General features: G+C 40.6%; 1 protein-coding gene across 4 annotated transcripts in view; it reads left to right on the top strand.

The window, feature by feature from the left end:
- The first annotated feature begins 9,180 nt into the window (after nucleotides 1-9,180).
- Nucleotides 9,181-23,662, top strand: part of aspn (asporin (LRR class 1)) — a 98,899-nt gene continuing 84,417 nt past the window's right edge. For 3 of the 4 annotated variants that reach the window (XR_007263848.1, XM_048606194.1, XM_048606196.1), the window contains exons 1-2: nucleotides 9,181-9,392; nucleotides 18,781-19,047. Coding sequence is in view for 3 of the 4 variants with exons in the window: in XM_048606194.1 (XP_048462151.1) it covers nucleotides 9,314-9,392; nucleotides 18,781-19,047 (346 nt within the window). In the remaining variant the exon portion in view is untranslated. Of the gene's footprint in view, nucleotides 9,393-12,144; nucleotides 12,189-18,780; nucleotides 19,048-23,662 lie in introns of all 4 variants that reach the window. The other variant, XM_048606195.1, reaches the window with a different exon arrangement.

A 23,662-nucleotide genomic window follows, 5' to 3' on the forward strand; every position in this document is an offset into this window, starting at 1 on the left:
TGTTCATCCAGCTCTACACCTTGTTATCTCTATACTTAGCAAGAACGTGGTTTGTGGTTAGCAACAGTGATCAGAAGCAAATAGATCAATCATTTGGTGTTGACTACAAGTCTACTGAATTGTTTAGGCTTTATTACCAGTGAGAATGCAGAAGAAAGAAGTGTTAAAGAACAATAAAAGCAGATACAGTCTAAAGTCCTTAGAGCCCTTGAGTTGTGAGATTGAATCCGGAGTCCACAATTGTTTAGTTGTTGTCTTGTATCCTCATTGATAGTGACTCTTGTACAACCCTTAGTTTTCAGTGAAATGATGTTTTCCTAGGTTGCTATTTCACTGGACAATTCTTTCAAGAGGTGATAAGTTGAGAGAAAGAGAGAGATTCCTTTGTTCTTCTCTCTGCTTTGGGCTCAAATGTAGCAACCTGAAAGAGCATTCATTTGTGTTTTCCTGAGCATGCCTTCATTCTTTTTCCAATTGAGACTTCCACAGTGTTTTGAATGGTCCCTGGATAAGGATCTCCTATTCCTTACAATGGCATACCCCCCAAATTGTTATATTCCTGGGTGAGAAGGGAAGAACTGGCTCTGCTTGTTTACTCAATCCCTCCCTCAGTTAGTTGCAGCAAGGTTAATTTGAAAAGAAGCCGGATATCAAACAATGACAAGTCAGAATACAGAAAAGAGATAAAATGCTTGGTGTCATGGTGCAAAGATAACAATCTCCCTCTCAATGTCAGCATAACTAAAAAAACTGATCATTGACTTCAGGAAGAAAGGAGGAGGGCATTCCCCTATCCACATCAACAGAGTTGAGGTGGAGAGGGTCGAGAGCATCAAGTTCCTTGGAGTGACGGTAACCAACAATCTGGTCCTCCCACGTAAATGCAATGGTCAAGAAAGCACAAAACCGTCTCTTCTTCCTCAGGAGGCTTAGGAAATTCAGCATGTCCTTAAGGACCCTCACTAACCTTTACAGATGCACCATAGAAAACATCCTGTCTTGATGCATCGTAGCTTTTGGTACAGCAACTACTCTGTCCAGGATCAGAAGAAACAACAGAAAATTGTGAACATGGCCCAGACTATCATGGACTCCATCTACACTTCTCCGGAAAGACAGCTAACATCATCCAAGATCCCTCCCACTCTCTTCCAACCTCTTCTGTCAGGCAGAAGATACAGAAGCTTAAACACAGGTACCAAAAGGCTCAAAAACAGCTTCTTCCCCACTGTTATCAGATTGCTGAATGGACCTGTCTAATTTCCAATCTAATGTTGATCTTGCTTTTGTACACCTCCTATGCAGCCATAACCTTGTATGCCTCGCTCTGTCTAAACACCCTATGATCTGTATATCCTTGTATGTTATGATCTCCCTGTACTTCACGCAAAACAAAACTTTTCACTGTACTGAGGTACATGTAACAACAATAAGTCGAATCAAATCAAGAAGAAACCTTTCCCTTATGGACTTTTTTAAGAGCTAAACATACTTGTTTAAAAGCAGCCAAAAGAGAGCTTATTACTTACAAGATGTGAGAAAAGATAACAAGATGAGATACATACACAAAGATTAGAAATGAGAACGGAGTCTAAAAGCTAAAAGTAAAAGAAAAGTACAAATCAGCTTTTGGCTTGTCCATGACAAACGGATTGTTAAACGTTGCGGCATTAAACTCAATTTAAAGTTTTTGAGAAGATTTGTAGCTTGGGTTGTGGATAAGGTTGTAGACGTGCTCGCCAAGGTGGGTTTGGTTGCAAACGTTCCGTCACCCTGCTAGGTAACATCACCTATGCACCTCCAGTGAAGTATCGGTGTTCTGTCCCATTTGTTATTTATATACCTTGGTTTGCTGGGGTGATTGGTATTACTTCCGGTTTTGTTTCTCAGTGGTTTGTACACAGGGTCTAATTCAATGCATTTGTTGATGGTGTTCTGATTAGAATATCAGGCCTCCAGGAATTCCGTGGCATGTCTCTGTTTGGCTTGTGTGATTATTGATGTGTTGTCCTAGTCGAATCCATGACCCTGATTGTCCGTGTGAGAGAATTGTGAGACTTGAGAGAATTGGTCGTGTCTCTTGGTGGCTAATTGGTGTTCATATATCCATATAGTCAATTTTCTTCCGGTTTGGCCTACATAGTGTTTCTCACAGTCCTTGCATGGTATTTTGTATATAACTCCAGTTTTGCTGGTTTTGGATATGGGATCCTTTACTTTCGTCAGTAGCTGTCGTAGCGTGGTTGTTGGTTTGTGGGCTACTCTGATACCTAGGGGTCTGAATAGTCTTGTGGTCATCTCTGAAATGCCCTTGATGTATGGTAGGGTGATTAGCGAGTCTGGTTGTGTTGTGTCTTCCTGTTGTGATCTGTCTTGAACGTAACTGCGGTCTGTGCTTTTCGGGTGTACATTTCTTTTGAAGACTCCATATAAATGTTCCAGTTCTGCTTTGTGTAGTTCGGGTTGCTGCAATGTGTTGTGGATCATTTAACAGGACAGAAACTGAATACGTTACCGAGCAGGGTGATGAAACGCTTGCAACCAAACCCACTGGCTCGGTGAGCATGTCTACAATCTCGTAAAAGTCAATTGTTCTGATTAAAGTCAATTGTTCTGATTAAAGTCAATTGTTCTGATTAAAGTCAATTGTTGACTTTGGCAGTTGAATAGTTGGCTGGAGATTCTTTGTTCTGTAGTTATCTGAAAAAGGTTTGTGCCGTTTCTTTTGACAATGGCTGGGATGATTTTCGGGTATCTGAGAGACGATGGGCTGGATTTTTGTGGAATGGCAATGCAAATTGCAACTCCTGACCTTTTTTTAATATCTGAGAAGACATTTCACTTCAGGCTTCTTCAGAAATGTAATCTGTAATTTTATTCTGACAGTTTTCTGATGAGTGCAAGGTGAAAAGCTTTGACAAATATGTCTTTTTCCATCAATAGTATGAAGTCTTAGTGACATATTTTATCACTGAAATGATATATTTATATGTTATCACAAGGTTAGTTGAATGTGATGTTAAATCTTCAACATTAGTTATTGTAGTTGAAAACACTGATTAAGCCAAATACCATGGAGAGATAGAAAGTTGAGCTCACAAACAAGCCCAATAGAAGTTCAGATTTTGAAAGTAGTTATTAATGGGAGTTGTGAAGATTGAATGAGAAACTGCCAAACTTCACTCTATACATGTATTAAGAGCATTTGACAAATGTTTTTCATAGCAACAGTCAGTAACTTTCCAGCTATTATCAGATGAGACACTGTCTTCAGTCGAATGGATGATGAAAATATAACTAATTTTATTTCCATATGTTAAAAGAAGATCAACTGAAAAGACAACAAACCATAGTGACTTGTCATAAGAATTATTATCGGGCTCTGTACTCAATCCAAGAATGGTACTATTTATAAATACTTTTATTCCCTGGTAAACAAGAGGTCCGCTGTATCACAAAGGGGTTTAATATAAATGTATGAAAACTAGAATTAACATACAGTTATTACACAGAGGCAGACAGCCAAACCAAATCAACCTTTCAACCTGTGCGTTATTGCTAAGCAGATCTTGATGAGACTTTCCACCAATGAAAGTGGACTGAAAGTGGCCATGTTGGATTTGTCCTTTTTTTCTATATAGGATGTACCTAGGCAATTTTCCACATGCTGGGCAGATGCCAGTGTTGTACCTGCATTAGAACAGTTTTGTTGGGGCCACACCAAGTCCCGGACCACTGGTCTTCAGTACTATTGCCAAAAAGTTGTCAGGGCCTATAGCCTTTGCAGTATCCAACACCTCCAACTGTTTCTTAATATCAATATATCAAGAGTGGAGTGAAGTGAACTGACTTGGCTGTGATGCTGGGAGACCACTGGAGGAGGCCAAGATGCATAATCTATTCAGCAGCTGTGAATGCTTCAGTCTTAACTGATGCACTGGGTAATATGTATGTAGGGGTTCCCCCATTACTGAAGTGTTTGTGTAGCCTCCTACTCCTCCAATAAGTTATTTAATTGTCCACCACCATTCCTAACTACATGTGGCAGGACTGCAGAACTTAAATCTGATAAGCTGTCTGCGGAATTGCTTGACTCTATCACTTGCTGCGTATACTTTGGCATGCAAGTCAGTCTGTTTTGTAACTTCACCAGACGATATCTCATTTGTAGGCATGCCTGGTGTGCTATGGGCATGCTGTGAAGTATTATTGCTTTAAAAGGTGCATTTTGTCCTTTTGATTTTACGAAGAGAGTTTGAGATGGAGGAATGGTCTGTTCCAAGCCAATAAACAGTTTGTGAAGCTTTGGTTTTTTTTTAATGTTGGAACAATAGGAGCAGCATGAGAGGGTGGAGTCAGGCTCCCACAGAACCAGGGTTTTAGTTTAGCTTTTGGTAGTTGTTGGGGTTTTGAAACTGTCATACATCTTTCCGTCTGCAGCAAAACGCTCGAGTTCTGTCTCTCTTTGCCACAATTTTCTCTTGATGTTCTTTCCTCCTGTACTGGAGAAACATTGCACGTGAGACAATCTATTTTGCTGAATTTGCCTTTGACAAGGATGTGTTTATGGGATGACACAATATTGCGACAGTTGCTGTTTAGCAGTAAATAATCTACTGTTCTGTTAAGTTTTCCGATAGAGTTAAAGTTGGACCAATTCTTCTATCTTTGGATTGTATTTCAACAATGGTGTAAGAATAAAATGTGTTTTGCTTAAAGCCAAGAAGTGTGATCAATCGAATTACATTTGGAACACTGCACTATACACGTGACTTTAAATAAAATAATATAAAGTTAGGGGCTAGGCTATCTCCTTGATATATTTGAAGGGGATTTGGTCTGGTCCATACCAATGCCCTTCTGCAGGGTTGAATACATGTCTTGGAGGTAAAGGTAGGGTGGGGGACAAGCTGGGCTGTTCGATTCCAGATTGTGCTGGAGTATAATCTGACGGCTTTTGATGGCCCACAGCACTTCATGGATGTACAGTCTTGAGGTGCTACATCTGTTTGAAGTCTATCCCATTCAGTACAGTGATAGTGTCAACCAACACTACGGAGGATATTCTCAATGTGAAGATGTGACTTCATCTCCACAAAGACTGTGTGGCCATTCCTCTTACTGATACTGTCAAGAGACAGATGCACCAATGACAGACAGATGAATGATTAATTGCGAGGTCAAGTACAGTTTTCCCTCTTGTTGGTTCCTTTATAACCTTATGTAGAGCCAGACTATCAGCTATGTCCTTTACAATTTGACTAGTGTGGTTAATAGTGATGCTGCCGAGCAACACTTGGTGGTAGAAATCCTCCACCCAGAGTAACACCCTCAGTACTGTTCAACATGGAGCTATACATGGTAATTTGTAGGAGGTTTCCTTGACCATATTTAACCTGATGCCATGAGAAGTCATGGGGTCCAGAGAAAATGTTGAGGACACCTAGATCAGCTCTCTCCTGACTGTATACCATTGTGCCACCACTTCTGCTCAGTCTTCGTTGAAAAATAATATACTGAGGGGATCTGACAGGATGAAAAGGATGCTCCATCCTGTAAGAGAATCTAGAATTAAATGTCATTGTTTAAAAACAAGGGTTCACCCACTTGAGATGGAAATGGGGAGAAATTTTTACTCACAGAGGGTTGAGACTCTTTTGGACTCTTTCTCAAAAGGCAGTGGAAACACAGTCTTTGAATCTTTTCAAGATAGAAACATTTGGATTCTTGAAAGGCAAAGGGATGACAGGATACTGTGGACAGGTAGGAATATGGAATAATCTGATTAGTTATGATTTTTCTGTATGGTGGACAAAGCTCAAGACAACAAAAGGTCTACTCTGTTCCTAATTTGTATGGGTCAATTCACCACAAAATTCCCAGCCTCTGACCAGCTCTTGTAAATTACTATATTTATTTGGCTGGTCCAGTCATGCTCTGCTCTCCAGGACATCTATACAACCATGCAATAATTATGCGTGCACAAACTTATTGTTTTGATAGCAGTGATAGGAGGAGAAAACTTAGGAAGGACGTGAGAGAACACCATGCTCTTCCAGTAATGTCATGAGGCCCCTCAATTTTGATCTGAATAAGTATTACAGGCAGACAAGGCTTTAGCTTAAGATCTCCTCTAGAACACATCATGTCCAAGTATGTAGTTTGCATTAGAATTGAAGTAGAATGACAGTTCAGATTATGAAATTAAACTTCTATCCTTCTGAGGGAATAGGGTAAAACAGACAGGGAACAGTTGAGAAAAACGTCCAAACCATCAAACTTGGGGTAGCACTGTGTGAAGAAATTTGTATAGGAAAACGAAATAACAATGTACGTGTTAAATCAATCAACTCTAATTACACTACTTGTTCTGCATATTTCATGTTAGTGTGGAGTATGGTAATTCGCAAGTGAAACCAAAATTAACCTAACTAATGTTAGCTTAGGCAACTTTAAAAAGAGGATGTGACACTGGGTTAAATCATTCTAGCTCCTGCATGGCATGGGCAAAGTTGGTTGGGAAAATATTGCATGATTGTAAAAATTAGATACTTGACATTGGAGGGAAAAAAGATCATTCCATCCAAGGTTTGAATGACAAGATTAGGCTCTTATGAATGAGTAGTAATAGACCTATTTGCATGCTTTTACATTTCATTACTTCCTAGTCTTGCATCATTTACATGAAGTTTTCTATTCTGTCATGCAAGAAACTCACATTCATGTTAGAGCAGATTCCTAGTGTCTCCAGCTCACCGTTTGTTACTCTGGACTTCTGTCTTGGCAGGCGGTCTCTAACATCTTAGGGTATGCTCCACAGGCAGTGACAGCTGGCACATGGAGTCATACAGCATGGAAACAGACCCTTCGGTCCAATATGTCCAAGCTGACCACGGATCCCATCTGATCTAGACTCATTTGCCAGCATTTGGCCCATATCCCTCTGAACCCTTCCAATCTTCTACCCATCCAGATGCCTTTTATCATGTTGTAATTGTACCCACCTCCACCAGTTCCTCTGGCAGCTCTTTCCATACATGTACCACCCTCTGTGTGAAAAAGTTATCCCTCAGGTCCTTTTTCAATCTTTCCCCTCTCACCTTGAAGATATGCCCTATAGTTTTGGACTCCCCCACCCCATATAAAAGACCTTGGATATTCATCCTAGTCATGCTCCCTCATGATTTTACAAACTTCTATAAGGTCACCCAATGCTCCAGGAAAAAAGCCCCAGCCTATTCAGCTTCTCCCTGTAACTCAAACACTCTAGTCCTGGCAACATCCTTGTAAAAACTGAGCAAACTGCGGAGACTGTAAATCAGGAACAAAAACATAAGTTGCTGGAAAAGCTCAGCAGGTCTGGTAGCATCTATGAAGAAAAAAGTCAGAGTTCTGAGGAAGGGTCACCGGACCTGAAACGTTAACTGTGATTTTTTTCTTCACAAACTTGTAAATCTTTTCTGCACCCTCTCAAGTTTAACATCCTTCCAGAATTGTATGCAGTAATCTAAAAGTGGTCTCACCAATATCTTATACAGCTGCAACTTGACATCCCAAATCCTAAACTCAATATTATGACCAATGAAGGCAAGCGTGCCAAATGCCTTCTTTGCCACTCTGTCTACCTGCAAGTCCAATTTCAAGGAATTAAGCACCAGCACTGCTAGGTCCCTTTATTCGGCAACACAACCCAGGGCCCTACCATTAACTGTGTAAACCCTGTCCTGATTTGCCTCACCAAAATGCAGCACTGAATTATCTAAACTGAATTCTATCTGCCACTCCTCTGTCCATTGGCCCATCTGATCAAGGTCCTGTTGTACTCTGAGATAACCTTCTTCTCTGTCCATTACACCACTTATTTTGGTGTCGTCTGCAAATTTACTAACCATGCCTCCTATATTCACATCCAAATCGTTTATACAAATGATGAAAAACAATGGACTCACCACTGATCCTTGTGGCACACCACTGGTCATGGGCCTCCAGTATGAAAAGCAACCCTCTATCATCACCCTCATCACCTATCTTCAGACCAATTTTGTATCCTATTGTCTAGCTCCCCCTTCATCCCATGTGATCTAACCTTGCTGACCAGTCTACCATGTGGAACCTTATCAAATGCTTTTCTGAAGTCCATACAGACACCTACTGCTCTGCCTTCATCAATCTTCTTGGTAACCTCTTCAAAAAGCTCAACCAAGTTAATGAGGCATGATTTTCCATGCACAAAGCCATGCTGACCTAAACAGCCCTTGCCTTTTCAAATGCATGTAAATCCTGTCCCTCAGAATCCCCTTCAACAACTTAGCTATCACTGACCTAAGGCTCACCAGCCTATAGTTCCCTGGCTTTTCTTTACAGTCTTTTGTTAAACAATGGCACCACATTAACCTACCTCCAGTCTTCTGGCTGTCAATGATATAAATACCGCAATTCTTCCACAATTACAATCTCCTACTGTATTTCTGTGGCTTGTGCTTCCTATACGGGGAAAAGGTCCACTCAGTTAAAGATCCGTGTAAAGGAATTCCACTATCCTCTTTTACAGAGTGCTCCAAGTCCCATTATGTTTATTAGGTATAAACTACAGACTATCTGCAGAGAGCAGTGTAGATGAGATTCTTCCTACGGCCATTCACCTCAATTACTTAACAGGTTTTATCCAGTAGTTAAAAGCTTCAAATAAATTATTTAAATGTTTTTTGCAATACATTGCTTTCATCATATTTATTGCATATACGTGGATACAACAATAGTTGGATGATTCAATAATGGTCACAGCAAAGAAATTCTGATTCCAAAAGAGTAAATCTGCGAACAAACTGCATGACAGTTGCATTAACATGGAAATCTTTTCCATAGATATGTATGATATATATAAAGTGTATGTGTCTAGATATGGAAATGAAAAAGTAAACTACACAGTAAAGTACACAGCAACTACTTAAGATTTCTGTCCTAACTGCAAGTGGTCAGAAGGATTTGTACCTATAACAATAATATTTAAAATGGCAGGATGCCATTCTTTTTTTCATCATCCACACTGAGCCACAGGGTTTTATAGCTATCATAGAAACTATTCAGAAATCCACAGAAATGTTTTGGCTGAGTTTCAAAAACAGATGGGAAACACATGAGCTCTTAAATTGCATTTTTGGTATTTGGTTGAGAGTTGCATGAAGTGATGATCCATGAGCACTTCTGTTTGAACATTATCTGATTGCTGGAAAGGATCCTCCTTTTTATATAAAGGAACATTTCTTTTTCAATTATAAGTATCATTTGATTTAATTTCCATAGATTTCTTTGCATGATCGATGTTGGAATAAAAATCTACATGAAACTGCACGATTTTGTAGCAACAGCAGTATCATCTAAGCTTGTCTCAGGTATGTAGAAATTTCAAAGGCATTTACTTTTTAAAAATGTTTTAACATATACATTAAATTAATTTAAAATATTGATCAGTAAAGTAGAAATCAGGTATTCAAGCTGTGCTTTGTGATTTTCCATTTATTTCTTGAATATATATTAATAATTGGTTGTGAAACTCATTGGGATGTCCTGAAAGCGTTTGAACATCCAGACACACCAAATATACGAATTGTGAAAATCTTCTATGTTTGCAAATACATTGTGAGTCAAATGGATCCTACACTTTACTTATTGTCGTGAGAAACGATTTGATCATGGTTGAGGAAGTTATTTTAGATGCATTTCATGTTCAAAACTCTAAATTTTGAAATGACTTAAAATATTGCTCATGATAAAAAAAATCGTAAAGCAAAAATGCACTTCAACTAGATGAGTATAAATATTGAAACACAATGCAAAGTAGTGTCCATTTTTACAGTTGAATTATTCTTAAAAAGTAATGCTCCTTACTGGACAAAATACATGACAACATTAAGACAGCACGACGGCTCAGTGGTTAGCGCAGTTGCCTCACAACGTCAGGGACCCGGGTTCAATTCCACCCTAAGGCGACTGTGTGGAGATTGCGCATTCTCGTTGTGTCTACGTGGGTTTCCTCCCACCTTTCAAAGATGTGCAGGTTAAGTGGATTGGCCATAGGATGCAAGCTTCCAGAGATAGAGTAAGGTTGTGAGTTGAGTGGAGTGCTTTTCGGTGGGTCAGTGTGGACTTGATGGGTGAATGGCCTGCTTCCACACTATCGGGATTCTATTTGATGAAACTTCTGAGTTCCTCTTGCAAGCTAATGCGTAAAAAGATCTTAATAAAAGGACACCAGCAAAAACCTCTTTCTCCACAAGTGCTAATCAAATTTTGTATTTTGTTATTGCTTTAAGTACATTTTTGAACATTCACAGATCCTATTAGATTATTGGCAAAAGAGCCAGGGTGTGAGGCAGTGGGAATGAGGGCTTTTGCAAGCACTGTGAGTTGTTACAGGTTAAAATACAATGCCCAATTGGGTGTATGAGTTTCTACACCAGCTTTCAAGAGGGTAAAGTTGTAAAGTGTGATTTTGAACTATAAATACCAACTGGAAACAATTGGAGCAAGTTGTTCTAATTGTAGAAGCATTAATGTATTAGGATTGGTCAAGTATATGTTCAACATGACAACATCACCACAAATAGGAAATTAGATTCATCAAAACTGTATTTGTGGCAACAAATATTCATAGTTGTTCTGATATGTATTTTTAATATTCTACAACATGTTGAAATCTTAAAATGAAAGAGACATCTAAGTGTTACTGCAATAGAAAGTAACAGATTGAAACTAAGTTAGATAAAATTTGGACTGAATATACTCATATAAGCAACACAATCCTCAGCGAATGCTTACATTTCTATTATAACCTCTTGCAAAATACTGGGCATCTGTTTATTTTATATTGTCATACCTTATTATGACATAAACTCCTATTAATTACCCAAATAATACCAATTCATACAACGATAACATCTTTGTCCTAAAATTCAGTCCAACCATTGTTTTTTCTCTACCTTGCATACACCAGACCTTAAATTTATGCCACTAAACTCATCGAAACTGAAAAAACTTGAGGTAGCAATCATATGCTTTTAATTGAAAGAAAAATGGTCAAATCTCCCTTGAAAACCCTTTCAAACAAATGTTCTAATAAGTAAACTTTATCTTGTATTTACTATCCAACATCCTCAGTAAGTTCTGAGCAAGCATAACTGGACCCAAAACGTTAACTCTGATTTTTTCTCCACAGATGCTGCCAGACCTGCTCAGCTTCCAGCAACTTCTGTTTTTGTTCCTGATTTACAACATCCACAGTTCTTTCGGTTTTTATCTTCAATAAGTGTCATTGATTTCTAGGTTTTTCCTTGAGGAGTTCTAAAATTGAGAAGGATGGCTTTCAACTTCTGTAGGGTTGTAAGACTCACTCATCAGATGCCGATTATAATTAATACGTGATTTCCACTTCATTAACTTTTAAGGAAAGAAGAATCAGGCAGAGTGCATGAAAGATAATTTAATATGGTTCATTTTTGAGCTCCTGCCAGTGTTAGTAAGCTCAGCAAATAACTTGTTCTACCATCCAAAGGAAAATGTTTTCTGACTACAGGATGCTCCCAGGTATCAGAGCAGTTCTCTTATTCAACAAAACCAAAGAACTGAGGATGCTTGAAGTCTGAAACAAAACTGGTCTCAAAATGTTGACTCTGCTTTTTCTCCACAGATGCTGCCAGACCCGCTGAACAACTTCTGTTTTTTTTTCAGCGCTCTTCCTTGTTATCTGTAAAAAATTGAATGCATGGCAAAGACATCCAGTCCCTCTTCTTTTAGCTTTCCCATGTTACACAAGGTCACAAACGTGCTGGCTGGTCATCTGACTATCAACCAACATGTTTAGATATCCTTCCAACCACTAACCAATCCATTTATTCAGGTTGGGGACTGGCAGAAATACACTTTGGCTGACCTGCAATGGGTTTTTTCATCACCAACAAGTTGAACACTGGACCTTCCAGCTCATAGACAGGACAGCTCCACACCAGCTCCTTTGGCTAGACACAACCAATTAATTTCTTAAAAGAGAAGGGTACTCTTGCCCTTCCATAAAGGAGATTTTTTTGTAAATTAGAAAAAGCATTGCAATGCAAATTGTTAGAAAAAAATTTGCTTTTTCACTTGTAGGATTCGCAGACCATACAGGATGCTCTGAAATAGGAACACTGTCTGTGAGTACCAGGTTCTTCAGCAAACTACTCCTCAAAAAAGCAGTGATTAATTTCCATTTTTAGCACTGAATTTAGTTAACATTAATCATCTTTATCGAGTGTTTCAAGTCAATCATCATTCAAAATGGTATGCCCTCGAAGCTATCTTATCTGGAAGCAAAACATTGTATAAGGTTTCCACTGCACTTCTGAAAAAACTATTCCTTGCAGAACAAAATTAGCAGAGGAATTTCCAAAATTACTTTTAGGTGATAGAACATTAGTACAGAAAATAGTCAGTAATCAAGGGGTTAATAGTCATGTAAACATTAAGACAAATAAAAGACAGACAGTGTGGCCAAATGCTTTTTCACAAATGCAACTCAAAGCTTGAATCAAAGGCATGACCGCAAAACAACATTCCTATGCACTTTTATGATATCTACATGCTAAAAGTCATGCACTCTATGGTGCTCATTAGAGAGACATTGCTTTCTTTAACAAAAATGCAATACAGCATCATTAACATATTGTAAAAGCAAAATTATCTGTGAAAAGAACAGAAAAGTTGATGCTTCAGATGCAGACTCTTCATCGAAAATGGAGATAGTACAGATGCACAATATTAAAAGAAAAGGGTGAGGGAATACAGATGAAAATAGAATCACTAGCAAGTGCTTCAACTTAAAACAGATGACATTTAAATGGCAGATGTGATAATAGTATTAGAGACCAAGACATTTACGAGGTACAGAGAATGGATGGCAAAATGGAAGCTCTGGCTGGCAAATATTAAATGATGGATAAGCAGCAAATCAGAAGAAGCTTCAGTGGGCCAAAAACCTAGAAGCAAACATTTTTTGTCTTGGAGGATACAGACCATCCTGACTGCACAATGAATTGATACAGCGTTCACATTCATTTTTTCCTCCACCACCCTGAAATGTGTTGACACAATATACCACATTGCCAGGATTGCCTGCCAAAGAGAAAATGAATGCTCCAATTAAAATCTGTAAGTAATTAAGGTCAGATGGCTTTAAAGTACTTAACAGAGAAATCAAAATATAGGCTTGGAAAATATGTTGAGTAACATTGGAAGTTATATGATCAAAGACAGTGAGTTTAAATCATAGCAGGTCTGGCAGCATCTGTGAAGGAGAAAACAGAGTTAACGTTTCGGGTCCGGTGACCCTTCCTCAGAACTGATGGTGGCTGGGAAAACATCAGTTTATATGCAGAAAATAGGGAGGTGGGTAGGGTAGGGAGTAAATGATAGGATAGAGCCCAAAGAGAGAGAAAGACAGTTGGACAGACAAAGGAGTAGCTAACGATCAGGCTGGGAGGGTGAGTAGTTGTTAATGGGGACTGTTAGTGACTAACAACAGCGGGTGTGTAATGGCAGGCTATGTGGTAACAAGGCCTGGTGTGTGGGGTGGGGGGTTGGGACATGGGAGAGTTTAAGCCCTAAAATTATTGAACTCAATATTGAGTCTGGAGGGCTGTTAGGGTCCCCAAGTGGAAAATGAGGTGCTGTTCCCCCAGCTTGCGTTGGGCTTCACTGGAACACTGTAGCAAGCCAGAGACAGAGATGTTGGCCAGGGAGCAGGGTGGTGCATCGAAGTGGCAGGCAATAGGTAGTTCAGGGTCTTTTTTGCCAGCAGAACGTAGATGTTCTGCGAAGCAGTCGCCAAGTCTACGCTTCGTTTCCCCAATGTAGAGGAGACCACATTGTGAGCAGCGAATGCAGTAGACTAGATTCTTGGAAGAGCAGGTGAAGTGTTGCTTCACCTGAAAGGTATGTTTGGGCCCTTGGATTCTGGGGAGGGAGGAGGTAAATGCACAGGTGTTGCACCTTTGCCAGTTACAGGGGAAGGTGCCGTAGGGCTGAGGGGAGGTGTTGGGGGTAATGGAAGTGTGGACCAGGGTGTCCCGGAGGGAACGGTCCCTGCGGAAGGCAGACAAGGGAGGGGAGGGGAATATGTGTCTGGTGGTGGCATCTTGCTGGAGGTGGCGGAAATGACGTCTGATGATCTTCTGGATGTGGATGCTGGTGGGATGGTAGGTGAGGATGAGGGGAACCCCTATCGCTGTTGCGGGAGGGAAGAGAAGGGGTGAGGGTGGAAGTGTGGGAGATGGGTCGGACCTGGTTGAGGGCCCTGTCGATAACGGAGCTGGGGAATCCTCGTTTGAGGAAGAAGGTGGACATTTCGGAAGCTCCCTTGTCGAAGCTGGCCTCATCTGAACATATGCGATGGAGACGGAGGAACTGAGAGAATGGGATGGAGTCTTTACAGGAAGCGGGGTGTGAGGATGTATAGTCCAGGTAGCTGTGGGAGTCAGTGGGTTTGTAATGGATATTAATGGCCAGTCTATCCCCAGAAATGGAAACAGAAATGTCGAGGAAGGGAAGGGAGGAGTCAGAGATCTCTGACCCCTGTAACCGGCGAAGGTACAACACCTGTGCATTTACCTCCTCCCTCCCCAGAATCCAAGGGCCCAAACATACCTTTCAGGTGAAGCAACATTCACCTGCACTTCCCCGAATCTAGTCTACTGCATTCGCTGCTCACAATGTCGTCTCCTCTACACTGGGGAAACGAAGCGTAGACTTGGCGACCGCTCCGCAGAACATCTACGTTCTGCTGGCAAAAAAGACCCTCAACTACCTATTGCCTGCCACTTCAATGCACCACCCTGCTCCCTGGCCAACATCTCTGTCTCTGGCTTGCTACAGTGTTCCAATGAAGCCCAACGCAAGCTGGAGGAACAACACCTCATTTTATGCTTGGGGACCCTGCAGCCCTCCAGACTCAATATTGAGTTCAATAATTTTAGGGCCTAAACTCTCCCATGTCTCAGACCCCACCCCACACACCAGGCCTTGTTACCACATAGCCTGCCACTACACACCCCCTGTTGTTAGTCACTAACAGTCCCCATTAACAACTACTCACCCTCCCAGCCTGATCGTTAGCAACTTCTTTGTCTGTCCAACTGTCTTTCTCTCTCTTTGGGCTCTATCCTATCATTTACTCCCTACCCCACCCACCTCCCTATTTTCTGCATATAAACTGATGTTTTCCCAGCCACCATCAGTTCTGAGGAAGGGTCACTGGACCCGAAACGTTAAGTCTGTCTTCTCCTTCACAATGCTGCCAGACCTGCTGAGCTTTTCAGCAACTTTGTTTTTGATCTTGATTTACAGCATCTGCAGTTCTTTTGGATTTTGTTTGTGTTTAAATCATACATGGGATAGGGATTTGAGATGGCAAGTGACAGGGATCTGGAGTGTCATGCTTGAGGACAGAGTGAAAGTACATGTCAAAGTTGTCATCTCATCCAAATTTAATCTCATTTTTCTTCATTTGCGGGATGCATGGTCGCTGGTTAGATCAGCAATTTTTGCCAATCCCTAGTTGCCTTGGAGGAGGTGGTGGTGAGCTACCTTCTTGAACCACTGCAGTTCATTTGGTGTTGGATACCTCTACAATGCTTTTAGAGAGGGAGCGCCAGCTTTTTGACCCACTGACACTGAAGGAATGGCAAAATGTTTCGAAGTCAGGATGGTGAGTGGCTTGGAGGGGAACTTGCAGGTTGTGGTACTCCCATTTATTTGCTTCCTTTGTTCTACTGTATGGAAGTGTTTCAGAGTCGAGAAGGTACTGTCTGAGGAGCCCTGGTGAATTTCTGCAGTTTCCTTTAGATGATACACACTGCTGCTACCGATTGATGGTGGTGAAGTGACTGTGTCTGTCAACGTGGTACCAATGGAACAGGCTGCATTGATCTGGATAGTGCCAAGCGTCTCAAATATTGTTAAAGTTACACTCACACAGGCAAGTAGGGGGTGCTCTATCACACTCCTAACTTGTGCCTTGGAGATGGCAGGCAGGCTTTAAAAGAAGTTGAGTTACTGTCTGCAGGATTCCAAGCCTCTGATCTGCCCTTGCATCTACAGTATTTAAATGGAGAATCCAGTTCAGTTTCTGGTCAATGCTAACTCACAGGGTGTTGTAAGTGTGGGGTTCAGTGATTATAATGCCATTGAATGTCAAGGGGTGATGGTTGAAGTCTTTCTTGTTGGAGATGGTTATTGCCTGGTACTTGTCAATTGTCAGTCCAAATCTGGGTATTGTCCAGGTTTTGCTGCATTTGGAAATGGACTCCTTAAGTATCTGGAGACTCACAAATGGTGTTCAACATTGGACAATCATGAGTGAAAATCCTCACTTCTGACCTTTTGGTGGATGGAAGGTCACTGAAGAAGAAGCTGAAGCTCACGACTCTGAGGAACTCCTGCAGAGATATCCTGGAGCTGAGATGACTGACCTCCAAAAGCCACAACCATCTTCCTTAGCTCCAGGAATGACTCAAATCAATGGAGCAATTTCCCCAATTCTCATTAACTCTAGTTTTGTTAGGGTTCTTTGCAAGGGTTCCTTCATGCCACACTCATTCAAACTTGCTTTGATGTCAAGCGCAGTCACTTTCATCTCATCTCTGAATTCAGCTCTTTTGTTAACATTTGAAAGAAGGCTGTAATGAGGTCAGAAGCTGAGTGGCCCTAGCAGGACGCAAACTGAATGTCAGCGAGCAGGTAATTGAAAAGCAAGTGCTCATTGATAGCACTGTGATGACCTCTTCCCATCACTTCACTGATGACTGGGTAGACTGATGATCTGGTAATTAACTGATTGGATTTGTTCTACTTTTTGATCACAGGGCATAGCAGGCAATTTCCCTCATTGTCGATTGTTGTCACTGTACTGAAACAGCTTGGCTAGCGGCACAGCAAATTCAACAGCATACATATTCCGATGTTTCTAGAATCTGCAACACCTGGCATGCAACCTTGCACTCTTCACTGAACCAAGGTTGATTCCCCTGGCTTGATGGTAAAGGTGGAGTCGGTAGACAGGTTTCAGCTTATGTCCGAGTATAGTTCTGCTTCTGCTGATGGTCCACATTGCCTCATGGATGCCCAACTTTGAGTGGTTAGGTCTATTCAAAATCTATGCAATTTGCATGGCGGTCATGCCACACAACACAATGCAGGGTATCCTCAATGACCATGGTCACTCCTACTGATACTATCATGGACAGAGGCATCTGTGACAGGCACATTGGTGAGGATGAGGTAAATTATATTTTTCCTACTTGTTTGTTCCTTTATCACCTTCCATAGACCCAATCCAACAATCATGTCCTTTAGAACACGTCAGCTTTGTCAATAGTGGCACAATCAAGTGTTCTTGGTGATGGATTTGAAATCCCTTGCCACCCTGAGTGCTTCCTTCAAATGGTGTTCAATCTGAAGGAATGTGAATTTATGAGCCGAGAGGAAGCTCTATGTAGTAAGCTGCAGCACATTTCCATGCTCATGTCTTAACTGATGACATGGGACTTCATTAGGTCTGGAGTCACTGTTGAGGGTTCCCAGTGCAACACCATCCTGGCAGTACACCCGTGAAGTGATGCAGCATCTTTATACCTAAATGTTGATAAGAAGGACCTTGCACAGTTTGCCATTGTCATTTCCAGGTTGATACCAGGTAGTCCATCCACTCTCTTTCCTTTTTTGAGACATTTGAGTGGTTTGATACAACTGAATGGCTTGCGAAGCTTTTTCATGGGGCAGTCTGGAATCACATGTAGGCCAGACCAGGAAAGGATGGCAGTTTTCCTTCCTTAAGAGGGCATTAGTGAACTAGGTGGGCTTCTATAACAATCAACAATGGTTTGATGGTTATGGTTTGACTTTTAATCCTGCCAGCTGCTGTGGCAGAATTCAAACCCACATCCCCAAACATTACCTGGATCACTAGTCCAGTGACAATACTACAAAGACAACATCTCACCATATCTACAAAATAAGCAACAAACACAATACACTAGGTTGACAAAGAACACGTACATTACTTTCTTATCACAACACGTCTTCAGCATCCTGAGAGATGAATAAGAATGTGCTGCATTTCCAGCATTTAACGAATAAGTGACGAGGAAGAATGATCAATGCAAGAATGAACCAGAGAAACGAAGTTCTACTGAAAGCAGAAAATGGATAGGAAGGGAACATACATTTGCTGGTGGGCATTCTTGGTTATAGCAGAAATTTTAGAAGGTTAGCTGTCAACTACAGGGGTTGGTGGGTTGAAATGTCAGGACAAATGTGATTCCAAATGATTTAGAAGGGTGGATTTGAGAAAAAGCAAAAGAATTACATAAGATCCAGAGGATGGCCCTGTCTATCAAGGTAGAAAGGAACCTCTGCAAGGAGAAAAAGAAATTAAAAATTACAATGATGGTGGCAAAAGGAGCATTAGTGACTGTGCACTGAGCCAATAGGTTTGCCTCTGAAAAAGGTCAGGCAACTAATCAGTGTGGCAGATAACGGATGTCGCACAGCAGCAGTATTCACTTTAAGTTGCTTAATTTACTTCATATCTATTGCCCTGATTATGTGGAACACTCACTGCATCAGATTTAAATATTCAACTTCCAAACGTAATCACAACTCTTCAGGAATAGCTACAAGATAACAAACTATGTTTTAATACAGGCAACATTCTAATATTGTTTTATTATTTCTTTCTTCATTTTGTTGAAGGAAAATATTACCATCTAGGATTCAATATGAGATCTTTTCTGTTGCTATCCATTGTGGCTCTATGTTCAGCTAAACCATTACTTCGGAATGAATTTCTTCACTTCCTAGTAGAGCACGATATTATGCTCCAGGATCCTCCACTGAACTCATCTGATATGATTCAACCACAACCAACACCAACCCCACAACCCACTTTAGATGATCTATTTTTCAAATGTCCTTCAAAATGTCGGTGCCAAATACGGGTAGTCCAATGCTCTGATGCTGGTAAGTTAATTTACAGTTTAACCCTTTACTTGTAAAACAAACGTTAGCATTCTGTCAGCTCTCAACCTTAATTTCTTTTAGTTTCAATTAAAATTGGATGATTGTTCTCATTTGTAACAAGTATCAGATTCCTTTATTTCATCCTTACTTTTCTACTTTTTCCTCTATTTAGCATTTTGACTTTTACTAAAATACATTTTATGGATATCTGGTACTCTCAACTAGAACTTCTAAGGGACTGTTTGTCATACACAGACATTAATATTAGCAAAATATACAACTGTAGTGGATAAAGCATTATAGTTGAGGTTAATTCAAGAAATATCTACACTGTTAGAAATTGTAATGTCCTATCAAGTTGACAAAACTTTCTGGTCTCCTCAAACCGCATATTTATCGCAAATCATCCACTCATAGAAAAACACTGATAAATTTCTATTCGCGACATATTCTTGGTGAAGATTCTGATGGAGACTAAAATGCTAAGAATTGATAACACATGTGTAACATGGAAGGAATAATTGACAATCCATTAGGGAAGAGTGACTCCAATAGGACAGAGTTCTTCAATAAGATAGAGAGTAGTTTCTGAGATTAGGGTCCTGATTTTAAATAAAGGAAATTATGATGGTTTAAGGTGCAAGCTAGCTATGATAAATTGGGGATCATTATTTAAAAGGAAGACAGTAGATAAGCAATATTTACAGAGCGCACGGACGAACTGCAGAAGTTATTCATCACAGTCTGGCATACAGGTATATAAAATAAACAGGAAATGTGGTGAGGCCATGGCTAACAATGGAAATTAGAGGTAGTATAAATAAATCCAATGAAAAGGGATACAAATTAGTTTAAAAAAGCAACAGACATGAGGTTTGGGAACAGTTCAGATTCCAGCAGAGAGACAAAAAGAGATTGGTTTAGAGGATGAAAATAGAGTATGAGAGCAAGCTCCCAGGGAACATACAAATTTCTATAGGTATGTGAAGAGAAAAAGATTAGTGAAGATGGATATCGGTCCCCTACAGTCAGAAACAGGGGAATTTAGATTGGGTAACAAAGAGATGAAAGACCAATTAAATTCATACTTTAGTTTTGCTTTCACAAAGGAAGACACAAATAACATCCCAAAAATGCAGGGGAAGACATGGCACAATGGGAAGGAGGAATTGAAAGAAATTGATATTAGTAGGAAAATGGTGTTGGAGAAACTAACAAGAGTAAAGGCAGGTAAGTCCCCACAGTTTGATAAATTTCATCGCAGAGTACTTAAGAAAGTAGTCCCAGAGGCATTCAAGTGTCAACAACATTGCTGCGGTCTGGAGCCTAGACCAGGTAAGAACAGCAGCCTTCCTTCCCAGAAAGGCATTAATTTCATACAGTGATTGAGTCATACAGCACAGAAACAGACCCATCGGCTCAACTCATCCATGCCGACCAGGTTTCCTAAACTGAACTAGTCCCATTTGCTTGCATTTGGCCCACATCCCTCTAAATTTTTCCCATCCATGTACATGTCTAAATGTCTTTTAAATGTTGTAATTATACTCACCTCTAGCACTTCTTCTGGAAGCTCATTAAAAAGAGGCCCCTCAGATCCCTTTTTAATTTTTCCCCTCTCACCTTAAACGTATGCCCACTAGTTTCAGACTCCCCTACTCCAGGGGTAAAGACCAAGGCTATTCACCCTATCCATACCCCTCATGATTTTATAAACCTCTATAAGGTCACCCCTCAAATTCTTACAGTCCAAGGAAAAAAGTCCCAGCCTATTCAGCCTCTCTTTATAACTCGAACCGTCCAGTCTTGGCAACATCCTTGTGAATCTTTTTTGCACCCTTTCCAGTTTAATAACATCCTGCCTACAGCAGGGCAACCAGAATAGTATGCAGTAAACCAAATGTGGCCTTACCACCTGACCAATGTCTTGTACAGCTGGAACATGATGTCGCAACTCCTGTACTCAATGCTCTGACCGATGAAGGCAAGGGTGCCAAACGCCTTCTTCACCACCCTGTCTATCTAGGATGCCACTTTGAAGGAAGTATGCACCTGCATCCCTAGGTCTCTCTGTTCAACAGCACCCTCTAGGACCACTAATTGTTGAAGTCCTGCCCAAGTTTGTCTTAACAAAATGCATCACCTTGCATTTATCTGAATGGAACCTGCCATTCCTCGGCCCACTGGCCAGTTGATCAAGATTCTGTTGTAGTCTGAGATAACCTTCTTCACTATCCACCAATATTAGAATCATCCGCAAACTTACTGACCATGGCTCCTACATTCTCATCCAAATCGTTTATATAAATGACAAACAACAGTGAACACAGCACTGATCCTTGTGGCACACTGCAGGTCACAGGCCTCTAGTCTGAAATACAACGCTCTACCACCTCTGTCTCCTCCCATTAAGCCAATTTTGTATTCAATTGGCTAGCTCTCCCTGGATTCTATGTGATCTAACCTTACTAATCAGTCTACCACGCAGAACCTTATCGAAGGTCTTGCTAAAGTCCAACGTCTGCCACTCTGCCTTCATCAATCTTCTTGGTCACCTCTTCAAAAAACTCATCAAGTTTGTGAGATACATTCTCCCAAGCACAAGCCATGCTGACTATCCCTCCTCAGTCTTTGCCTTTCCAAATGCATTTAGATTCTGTCTCTCAGAATCCACTCCAACAACCTATGCCACTGACGTCAGGCTCATTGGTCTGTCACTTACTGGCTTTTCCTTGCAGCTTTTCTTAAATAAAAGGCAGAAGATTAGCCTCTCTCCAGTGTTTGAGCACCTCACCCATGTCTGTTCATGATTCAAATATCTCTGCTGAGTTCCCCGCAATTTTTTCCCTAAAATCCCACAATGTCCTGCAATACACTCGTTAATGTCCAGGGGTTTTACCTACCTTTATATGTTTTAAGATCTCCAGCACCTCCTCTTTTGCAATGTGGATTCTTTGAATCAAATGGGTTTTTATGACAATGGCTTTATGGTCATCATTAAACTCTGTTAAATAATTCTTCTCTCTCTTCTTCTTCACTATCTGCCCAGACCCCAGAACTTTACCTAGGTCTCTCAATTAATAGTCTCGTGAGAATACCACTAGGCCATTGTCTCCTGTAGCGAATGTAACCCCACTATTGGAGAGGTACCAGAGGGAAAACAGCAAATTACAGACCTGTTGGTAGTGGGAAAAATGCTAGAGTCCATCTTGAAGATGTAATAGCAAAGCACTTGGAAGATAGTGACAGGATCAGACAGAGTCAGCATGGACTTATGAATGGAAACTCATGTTTGACAAATCTACTGGAATTTTTTGGAGATGTAACTAATACAATGGACGGGGGGAACAACTTGATGTGGTTTACTTGGATTTTCAGAAAGCTTTCCATAAGTCTCATATAAGAGACAAGCATGCAAAATGAAAGTATATGGACTTGGAGATCATGTATTGAAAAGAGTTGAAAACTGGTTGGCAGGCAGGAAACAAATTCCAGGAATAAACAGGTCTTTTTCCAAGTGGTAGGCAGTGATGAGTCGGGTACAACACGGATCAATGCTTGCACCCAAGCTCTTCACAACGCGTAATAATGATTTCAATGAAGAAACTACCTGTCATAGCTTTAAGTTTGCAGATGACACAAAGCTTGGTGGGAGAATATGGGTGAGTGAATCAAACCTGAGGAGAAAGCACGTAACCGTACAAAACTGAGAGTAGATCAGTTGACTGATCTGAATATAAAGAATGGCAGAGATGATAAAGGTTAATCAGGACAAACACTGCACAAGAGAAAGCTGATAGAAATGTAGAAACAGATATCAAGTGCTTCCATAAGTATCTCAAAATGAAAATGTATGTAGGCAAATACATGACAAAATTTAATGTGGAAAAAAATGAGGTTATTCACTGTAGTTGCAAAAGCCAGCAAGCAGATTATCAGTTGAATGGCAATAGATTGGGAAAAGGGGAGGTGCAATGAAACCTGGGTGTCCTTGTACACCAGTTGCTGAAAGTAAGCATTCAGGTAATGCAGGTGGTGGAGAAGGCAAGTGGTATGTTGCCTTTCGTAGCAACAGAATTCGAGTATAGCAGCATCTTGCTGCAACTGCACAGGGCTTTGTTAAGACCAGACCTGGAGTACTGTGTGCAGTTTTTGTCACCTTATCTGAGGAGGAATCTCAGAGAAACATATAAAATTCTAACAGGATTAGACAGGGTAGACGTAGGAAAGATGTTCTCTTTCACTGTGGTGTCCAGAATCATTTACTGAAAAATACCAAGACACTCATTATTTACCATTCCCTTCATCAGTGAAGGCAGATGGCCATTTGTCTGAACAAGATTTAAAAATCAGCAATGTTCAGAATCTTTGAGTAAAGAAATTAAGATTCATGAGGGAAATAATCATGTTATATTCAATAGCTCCAACATTAAGAGTTAACAATACAAACATGTGCATTAAATGGTCTTTATTTCCTTTCACACAGGTAAATTAGTTCATGCCCAAACTGAGGAAGTCTTCATTCCATAGGGAGTCCAATGCATCAAAAATTTATAACTAAATCATAAAGTCATAAAACTGTACAGCATGGAAACAGATCCTTTGGTCCAACTCG

Source organism: Rhincodon typus, chromosome 16, assembly GCF_021869965.1.
Source record: "Rhincodon typus isolate 14 chromosome 16, sRhiTyp1.1, whole genome shotgun sequence".
NCBI classification, from domain to species: domain Eukaryota; kingdom Metazoa; phylum Chordata; class Chondrichthyes; order Orectolobiformes; family Rhincodontidae; genus Rhincodon; species Rhincodon typus.